Source organism: Cinclus cinclus, chromosome 9, assembly GCF_963662255.1.
Source record: "Cinclus cinclus chromosome 9, bCinCin1.1, whole genome shotgun sequence".
Classification (NCBI taxonomy): Eukaryota; Metazoa; Chordata; class Aves; order Passeriformes; family Cinclidae; genus Cinclus; species Cinclus cinclus.
Genome location: NC_085054.1, coordinates 18310714 through 18320808, shown reverse-complemented (window position 1 = coordinate 18320808; position 10095 = coordinate 18310714). Strand labels below are relative to the sequence as shown.

The 10095-nt window shown below is 44.1% G+C and overlaps 1 protein-coding gene across 1 annotated transcript in view; it reads right to left on the bottom strand.

Annotated features, from left to right (window-relative positions):
* Window positions 1–4021: 4021 nt before the first annotated feature.
* Window positions 4022–10095, bottom strand: part of SLC15A2 (solute carrier family 15 member 2) — a 37731-nt gene continuing 31657 nt past the window's right edge. The window contains exons 19-22 of the mRNA XM_062498302.1: window positions 8954–9050; window positions 6382–6528; window positions 5258–5362; window positions 4022–4415 (exon numbers count right to left, since the gene is read on the bottom strand). Of these exons, the coding sequence (XP_062354286.1) occupies window positions 4239–4415; window positions 5258–5362; window positions 6382–6528; window positions 8954–9050 (526 nt within the window). The 3' untranslated portion in view covers window positions 4022–4238. The remainder of the gene's footprint in view (window positions 4416–5257; window positions 5363–6381; window positions 6529–8953; window positions 9051–10095) is intronic.

Sequence of the window (10095 nt, the reverse complement as noted above, 5' to 3'; positions counted from 1 at the left end):
CCCACCAGTGCTGGTTTGTGCTGGTTTTTGCAGTACTCTGAAATGCCAAGCCCATTTTCAGACCATGGGTGACCATCTCCCCCAATGGCCCTTCACCACCAGCTAGGAGAGTGCTCTTCTAAAAGACCAGAAATCATCCACTGTTTAATCTTCTGAGCTTTCCTCTTCTCTCATATTCTCTGCAATTAATTTCATGTAACTTCAGCTGTTCATTGAGGAATTGGGAAGATCTTCACCAAACAGCCCTTTGTTTCCTCCCTGCCCATCAGTCTGCAGTTTCCTTGCCTCAGGCCAAAGCCAAGTAAAGCAAAAACTTTTCCTTTCACTCGCTTATGTTTCACTTTCACAATAAGTCACATCCAGGTCACTGCTCAGTAAACCACAACTTCCACCAGGGCCAGCCCTGCCTCAGTCTATGTTGCCAGGCTCCATTTGGGTATACAGAGAAGAACCAGCTCCTGACCTGGCCAGGCTCCTGCTTCCCAGTCAGTGGTGACAGCACACACCAGCTGCATCCAAGCCAGTCCCATGCAGCCCTGCCAGGGCTCATCTTCTGGAATTCTGGGGTTGTGGTGAAAGGAAGATGGAAGAAAAGAGAGATGCAAGTCCTTTGAGCTGCATAGAGAAGCTTGCTACCTAAAGGAATTTGATTGTCTCAGAAAAGAGGTAAATTTAAGGAACCAACAGCCAAGATGTTGTTTTGCTGAGTTTGAAATCTCATTTTTATGCTTCTCTCATGCAGAACTGGAAATAACACTGATCACACTTACAACCTAAGGGGAAAAATGGAAACAGGCAGTGCAAATGGCAGTGCAAAGCACCCTTCAGAGAAACAGATAAACACATATACTTGCAGAGCAAAGTCAAACCCCTGCAATCTCCACGAAGGTTTGTGCAGCAACACGTCTGCAGTTCCCTACCACCTCTTAACTGTCCCTCAGCTGGAGAGGTTAAATCCTGTAGGTCACTTGGTGTGGGCTTTCCCTAATCTATGCCAGGGAAAGCTTCACCATCAGCTGAGTCTTCAGTGACAGGTAAAACTGGGCAGGCAGCAGACTGCAATTGCTCTATAGAGGTTCATACAGCTTTACACACACTATCACTACTTTGGATCCTCCTTGTGATCCTAAAGCAAAGAACTGTGAGGAATAAAGAATATTTGTCTAAAATTGAGTATGAAGAGCTGGGCATGGCCCCATCTCTGAGGTGACCATATGGAAGAAAAACCTAGAGACCTCCTTATTCCCAGACCCTTGGTACAGTCTTGAGTCCATTTGAAAGTGATGCAAGGCCTCCAAGAATGGAGTTGTGGCTCTAAAGCTGGAGAAGTGCTGTGCTAAATATGCTATTTTTCCACCTTCTCTAGCTACAGAAGGGGCAGCTCATTGTTACAGCCCCCAACCTGCTCCTGGCTGGTTGTGAACATGCCAGTAGAAATCCCTCCAAACTGCTGGTGCATTCCAAATAAATGGGTCCAATTTAGCAAAACCACAGCAGCTGAAGCAGTGGGGAAGGATCATATCAGCAACCAAGCAGGCAGATCGGAGAAGGAAAAGCTTCCAATAGGTGATGATGAGCAGGTGGGAAGAAGTAACTGGTTCATCTCTGAGAGAAATGTGAACAGAGCCTTATAGTCCCTTAAGCAATTCCTGGGAGGGGCTGCAGGAGCAGCCCCCAGCCTCATGTTAGCACTTTATTTATAGCATTGCCTTCCTGTTCATAATCTTCCCAACTGTGAATTGTAATTTTTCCTTCCCCCAGCATTCTGGTGACACTTTGGAACATGGAGATGTTTGGAAAGAGGCAATTTGGCATCAGAAGACTAAAAAGCAGATACAGATGACATCCTAAATGTATCTTTTATGAGTTTGGAACGATTCCTTTAAATTAAGCTCAGAGTCTGTGACAGCTTCTGGTAGTGTCGCCAATAAGGAAATTAAAAAAAAAAATCAAGAGGTTCTTGCATATGTAATCTTAGAGATCTGGGTACCTTGCTTTCCCTCATGCCACTTTGAACTGCTTACCAAGTGCTTCCCAAGGAAAGTGCTTCAATAATTTTCATTTGTCTCTTCACCATGTATGCCCTCGAACCACAACATACTTCCAAATTCAAGGCTTATAAAAAATTAAATGCTCCAATAATTCCAAATTGTGTTTGTTCAGTGTTACTGGAGCCTGGTAATTCCTTCATTTTGGGGATTTTTGTTTTGTTTGCAGTGGGTGGAGGAAGAAATGCTTTCTATTAGTGCTTCAGTTGGAAGCTGGTCAAACAGCATCACAGCAGAGTGATTCAGCAGCCTCCAAGCCTATTCACAGTGTGTCATAAAATGGGATTAGGAAGACAACAATGCTTGGAGGAGAAAGAACCCACACAAAGAATCACAGCAGGAGAACAATACCAGAAAGAACAGAGGGGAATAATCCTCACTTGGCTTCTGAGAAGCAGGTTGGATGACCTAATAGATAGCTTTCAAAACTCTTCATTCCCCATGGAGTTGCAGGGTTCAGCTGCCCGGATCCAGCCACCACAACTTAATAAATGTCTCTGCTTGGTGTGGTGGTGCAAAACCAGCACACATGGACTGAACCACCCCAAGTGTTCCTGCATGCACGTCTGCAGCCTCTTCACATTAACCTGATGAGACCATGGTCCCCCTCTGGCACAACCCCAGATGCTACTTCACAGCAGGCAGGAGCTTGTGCAGAACTAGTGGTGAAAGTCCATGCCCAGTTAGGACAGGCAGCAGAGGGATCAATCTTAGGCTGTGAGTTAGAAAACAAAAAGCTGTATTTGCTTAGTGTTACTCAAGAAGATACACACACACTGGCAGCACATCAGAGGAGCTGAGCTGTCAGAGTAAGTGTATTTCCTAGCACTGTCCTGAACAGGAATTAAACATGTATTTTGGGATCTTCTGAATCCAGGTATCAGCAACCACCTATGGTCAATGCGAAGATGGAAGAGGAAAGCATAATTTAAAATCTTTTCTCTGTGAACCTGAAGGTCCTATTGACAGTCTTGTTTTAATTTAGGCCATACCTGTTACAGCTGTGGCCTTGAAGTGACAGAGGAAGGCAGGGACTCTCTCAGGAGTTTTACTACATCAGCAGTGGTTGAATTATTCCTATGCAGAACATGAAATCACAGCTTAACACAATTGAGGAAAATCAGACAATTATATCACAATTCCAATAAAATTGCTATATCCAAAGTTTGGTAGAGACAGAAAAACAAGGAGGAAAAAGAAAAATCGCATATGCCATGGTCTCTTCTTGTAGACTGAAAAAATGATAAAGTGAATCCTTGTAAATAACTCACTGTAGGATGCCTGGAATTTTATAGAAACTACTGCAACTTGTCTCCCAGTGGGGAATAACTGAACCATGAGATAAGAAATCAGCCATATCCTAACTTGCAGTGACAGGTACTGTAAAAGGAAATGCCCAATAAAAGCTTAATATATAGGAAGATGGCAAATAACTGTCTGGAATTCTGAAATAAGAAAACATAAACTAATTCTCTAATCATGTCTAATCAAGGAACATCATCAGTTGCTAAAAACTTCTAGGGGAAAAAAAAGGGTATCAGAGAGGTGGTAGCATGCCTGTCTTCGTCAGCAGTGTTTTGGGAATACTTTAGCCTGCAGAATTTAATTCCCTGTTATTACTTCTGAGCCTGAAGGTGAAAATCATAAATCAGAACCATTCATAACATGCAATAATGGGATGAAATACTCATAAGGAGAATTACATGATGAAATCCTTTGGGACTGTGTGTAACCCTTACAGTCCTTGATTTCAGCATTAAAAATCCTTCTGCCACTAACATCTATTCTTTCCTAATTTCTATACTAGCTTTTCCTCTTTCTTCTGTCCTAACATTTTCAGATTTTTGTGTCATATGGCATTTCTTCCACCCTTCCTCCCTGCTGCCCTAAATATATGCTTAAGGCAAAAATCATAGGAAAGCATTCCATACTTAAAAAGATGGGCAGGTTTTAAATTACACTGTAATTACTAATAAGGGCTTTTAATACCTGAAGAGCTTTCCCAGGGAGTTTTGCTCTGATTTCAGGACCCCCATTGTTTTTACACAGGGCTATTTGGTCCCATTTATAAGGTGGCTACATTTTAAGTAATAAAGACTGCAATGCTCTAAAATAAAGTAACACTGTCTCCATCCTTCTTTTACCCTCTCACAACTGAGTTAAAAAAAAAAAATCCCAGCCCATGATGTGTTAGAGCTTTGTTTTCTGAGTAACGAGACCAATCATGTTTCCTCTGCTTGAGGTCTCTCTCTTCTCTTCCTTTTCTTCTAGGTCCTCTGGATCCACACTGACATAGAAATATCCCATGATGGAGAAAATAATGCACACAGCAAAGAGGAGAACAGTGAACAAGACAAATTCAGCCCACTAGGAAAGAAAAAAGAACAGCAGGTCAGGAGACCCTAGACTCTCATTCTGGAGGATATCTCTTCACTTTCAAGTGCTTTTTAAAGAGCTGTGTGAAAATTATTTTTTAGCTTCCAAAATAGCTCACAAGATAGAAACTTTCTTATCTTGTTCTCTGGTAAATGCTTAAATTACATAATGTAATTACAAATATGTGATACCTCTTGAAACAAAACAGATTGAAATGGTTTCATTAAATCTTTTCTTATGAATCTGACTGGAACATATCTACCTGACTTTTTGCCTACAAAAGTCTTTTGGGAGAGGCAGATTCGTGCTGGTCAGATAAAAAACCCAGTTCACATCTTCATGGCATCACCCCAGAAGTTTCACAGCCTGAATTAAACTACCTCTGCACCATTACCTCCCCCTGTAAGCCTGACATTGCAGGGATGCCACAGGCAGCTGGCCTGGCAGGATTCCCCAGGTGAGACCCTTGAGGAAGAACTGAGTGCCCACTGGTCTCGTTGCTTCTGGTGAGCAACTCAACGTGTGGCTGCCACTGTGTCCAGCTCCAGGTCCAGGCACAGCCAGCTTGCCTAGAGCTGAGCTCCAGCAGGGTTCCCAGTGCAGGTCAGTTACCTCTGCCACTGGGAGGGTCAGGGAGGACCAGTGCTCCCCAGGGTGAGCATCACTGAGGGCTCCACAGGGTAGGGGCTGGGGGACAGCTCAGAGTGGGCTGCTGTCACTCAGGTGCAGGAGCCTGGGGCTGGACAGAGAAACTGTGCACCAGGACACGGCCATCCAGAAGCACCAGAAGCCTGTTGTAAAGCGTGACCTCTGTTTTAAGAGCCAAACCATACCTGTGCCATTGGTGCAGCCTCAGCAACAATGAGCACAAAGGTATTTCCCACAGCCACCGTGAGCAGCCAGCCTGCCTGCAGCACCGACTTCATGCTGGCTGGAGACTGAAAAGAGGAGAAGGGCCTGATCAGTGGGAATCATGCTGTGCCCTGTGGCCCTGCTTCACCCTCCAGAGTCCTGCCCAGTGTAGGTGTCACTGGGCTCAGCCTAGGAGGAGATGGTGGGATTTCCTGTGTGGAGTGGTTCATCTGTGGTTCATCTCAACAGCTGCATACATGGAGCTTTCAAAACACGGACAGGAAGACACATGAAAGAGATGCTGTTGTTGCAGAGCTGAATCTGGGTCACCCCCAACCTGCATCATCAGAAATGGTACGATCAGGACATCCAAGGAGCCGCACAAGCCCTGCAGCTTGGAGTCTGGTGCCATGCGGCTGTACACCTTTGGAAAAGAGACTGGATCTTCATGTTAAATTTCCTGCTGAGGACCAATTTTTCACATCCCATTACAGATCGTCCCACTGTATTAATCATCCTCATTAATAAACATCTGCACCTTACTCCAGGGATAAATTTGAGCAGCTTCAGTAGCTGTTCGACCACTTAATGTCTCAGTCCTCTCTTCTCATCAACCTTCCAGACAACAATCAAATCATGCCTTGCACATTCACTACCTTCTGCTCCTTTGTTACAACCTTGCGTGTTTAGACCACTTCAGTCTCTCCATATAAAGCAGATGCCAAGCCCTCATGCCACCCTGTAGCCTTTGAGATACCTTTGCCTTTTTATCACTGAAAAATACATAGCACAAAATACTCCACTAGGAAAAAACCCTGATATTAAAATATTCAGAGTTTTCCTGCTAACTAGGCAGCTCTGTTCTGTGTTCTCAGGTTTACCAGAAAAGGATATTTCCAAGTATCACTGAGAACAGGTATCTTCAGAATATGAATTAATTTAGCTTGAGGGCACCCAGCAAGATGTGTTATAATCCCACTTTCATCTGAAGGATAGATAACATTGTTAGTAAGCGTCATGTCAAAGGAGGTATGACAAGTCAATGACAGATGCAGAAATAAATCTTGAAGTCTTATTGTAAGGCCCTTATCTTGAAGTGGAGTACCTGAGAATAGGAGAAGGCCAGACCTGTAATGGAGAACATCACCTCCCCAGCAGATATCAATAAATACTGTGGTAACTGCCAGGCCATATGGACATTGTTGGCTTTGATGTCTTCTGACTTCCACATTTCAACAGCATCTCCAGAAATCTAGCAGGAAAATGAGGGCACACTGATTAGTTTCTGAAAGATTAGCTTTTTCTTAGCCTGGACAACAAAAACAAATTTACCAAAATAAAGTTTTAAGCAAAGGTGGAGAAAAAGCTCTGCCTTTGAAGCAAACTATGGCTCTCATCCCTGCCATTTCCAAGCCTGTTAGGAATAGAGTGACTCCTGCTGCACGGGACAAAGAGAGCAGGATGGAAGAATTCCAGCTTGTTCAGGGAGCACAAGAATTCTCTGAATTACTGGAAACCAACAAGTTGTATTCTGTAGTGGGCCTAGGAAAGGCCTGTGAGATTCCAGTACAGAGCCTGTGACCTGCTGCTGCCCCCAAGGTCAAAAAAGGATGAAAGGGTAAATGTATCCATGTGGTCACTGCTCCTCTTTTATCAGCACTGTACAACTTCCCTATGATTTCACTGACACACAAACAAATTCAGCTCAAGAATGGCAAGAGCAGCAAAGACTGCTCCATATTAGATCTATTCAGATAGTTATGGTAGCTGTATTCCTAACTATTTTTGTTTGTTTTCCCAGGTGTAATTAATACTTTCTGTGATACGCAGAGGCTCAGAGGCTGAGAGAGATTTGACTAGAAGCCAGCAAAACACTAGAATGAAATTACTTCAGGCAGAAAGCCCTGTGTTTAAGGAGAGTACTAGGGAAAATACAAGGGATGTTTACGAGATGTTCTTAATCACCAGTCATTGCCAGGGAGGCAAATCAAGAGATTGTATTTCAGCAGGCTAAAAGGGGTGAGAGGAGAGCTGTGCACTGCTCTTTAGCCCATAAAGGAATGTCACAAGCACCATGCTGTAACTGCACACTGAGGAAGGCTGGGTAGAAGGCAGCATCCCCATGATTTAAGTTTCACAGTTCAGCTACATTAGCAGACTAATATATTGTATTTTTGGTTCTTCTATATGGCATTCCTAGCAGAGGAGCAGGGCTCAGTACAAATCACTGCAATAATTAAAAGTGATCTTGGCCTCAAGCAAACTAACTCTCTACAGAAGGCAGAAACCACAGAGAGAGAGATGGAAAAAACAGAGAGTGAAAAATATTAAAGAACTAGCACAGGGTTCAGAAGGGCTGGGGCACAGAGCCACCCTGAGCAGCCAGGGCTATAGCAGGGATTTATGCAGATGGGACCAGAAACTGGAATCCTTGGCACAGTGACATGGGACACATCTATCTCATTTGGTTGTGTTACCACAGGTTCTGGGGCAATTTTCTTAGTGTTATATTTTTAATGTAACTTCTCTATCTGGTTTCTCATCTGATGAAAGAGGCTTGCAGCCATGGAAGAGGGGTCTGGCCAACATCACTTCGAGTGTGTGTATTTTATGTACATAAATCTCTGCATTCAGATGGCAGCATCTGCTTGTTCCCTCCAGGGCTGTACATCCCACTCCAGCTACTGGAATTGGGAAAAAAAAATGCCAGGTGCTTCACGGCTATATTTTTCCCCCGATGTATTTGGACTCTGCAGACATGCACTAATTGCCCAACAGGGAGATGCTGCTGCCAGGGAGTAGCTGACAACACTTTGCTCTGCTCATCACAATACAGCAGCCAAAGTCTCAGAGGGCAGCTTAGCAGTGTGTCCTGTCAGACCTGGTTAGTCTGTGTGCCTTTGTGGTGGAAAGGTTAAAATGGGAACTAAGCTGATCACGTTCATCTCCGCAGCTCCAGCCAGTTGGACCAGGGTTGAAGCAGTGTGTCTGAGAGGTTGGCAGGCAGGGAGAGGAATCCATCCTCTCAGTGGTGCTCAGACCCCATCAGGGCTAGGCTATTCAGAAAACCATGCTTTGAACTTTACACTAGGCTCCAAATTAGCTGTACAGACAGTGAGAGGAGGAAACAGATGTACAACCTCACTAACCTCCTCCCTCAAGACTTTGTCCCTGTTCCCCCATGCATAATCTACAAAATCTTGGAAGATCAGTCTTTAGTTCAGCAAGCTAAATGTGAGGGTAGAGCAGACTGTTTCTGCATTTTTTGGGTGTGAGGCACCACCAGGCACAGTATTTCAAAGACCACAAACAGAGTCAGCTCTTGGCAGATGGTAATAGCTCTTTGTAGTGCTCTGGGTCAATGTTAACTGCTCAAGGATGGTATGAGACCAGCACAAACCTCAGATCACATGATTTTCTACAGAGGATTTCTATCAAGGAAAATATTTTTCTTATTTTTAACCCATGCAACCTGACATGATCACAGTGTAAGGTGGAACAAATACCACCTTGTTTATGTAGGTACCAAAACTTTTACTATCCCTTTCATAATGCCTTCAGATAGCTACTGCCCAGGGATCAGAGAGTGGACAAAGCAAGAGAGAGTCACTAACACAGGACCAAAAGCTCTACCAGAGAACAGAACAGGAGTGTGTTACCGTCACAGGAACACTTACATTAGTTATCACAACAGTGTATGAGGCACCAAAGTCAAGCAGCCCCAGCTCCAGGGGGAACTCTCCTGTTTCAGTTATGCATTTTCCATTGTTATATCTAGATAAAAGGATGAAGGACAGTATCTCCCAGTTAGTTTCACAAACAAAGAACACAGAGCAGAGCAATCAAACATGCCCCTGAAATGGAGCAGGGAGGATGCAAGATGTAAAGATGCAGTAGTATTTACATCAGACAGTCACTGGAGTTCTTTCTATCTTATCCTTCCAGAAGCACCTGGACACTGACTGGAATTCACCTAGGGACCCAGGCCACTGCTAACATTTTTCAATGGTTTCTGCTTCTTCTTAGTGCTGATGTAATTTGTCATTCTGCCCCCTCCCCCCCAGGTTTATTTTCCTCCCACATTTGTCTGCATTTCTTCAGGAAATGTAGGTCAGACAAGTAGTCAACAGAAACTCAGATGTGGACCCAGAAGCAACTGTTTCCTCTCAATAGAGCAAATTAGCCTTCATATTTGTTCTTCTGATTTTGGATGTGTGAGATGGCACAGAGGCTCAGCAGCATTGCCACAATGGCTGCTGCATCCTACTAAATTGCAGCAATAAATATTTTGGATGGAACTAATGCAGAGAAAAGCCATGAAGCTTGTTTTGAAACATTGGAAATGCCAGAAATACCCTACAAGAGCCAACTCCAGTGCTGCCAAACCAAGGCCATATGGAGCCCCTGTCTAACAAACCCAGCCTGCAAAGCCATGTAACACTACTGGATGTTACCAACCCATACTCTATAGCACGGAGTATGAACTGCCCTTTTCCTGAGAGCACCCTAACACCAGGAGCTTGGGCCTGAGAGAATAACAAAATAAAGCAGGCAATAAATGGCAGGGGAGACTTTACTATGTCTCACCTTACTCCACTGACACCTGCACAGGAATGGCCAGTCTCTCCCCTCCATGCCCCCACATAATGTGAATAAAAACTTCTGCATACACAAGTGGCCTGGAGCACCTGCTCTGCACTCAGCTGATAATTCTGGTTTTACAAACATCTGCCCCCACAACCACATGCCAAGACAACAGCAATTCAGGTTTTGCTATTAGGCTGAAAAAAGTCTCTTTGTTCACAAGGAAATGCCTCAG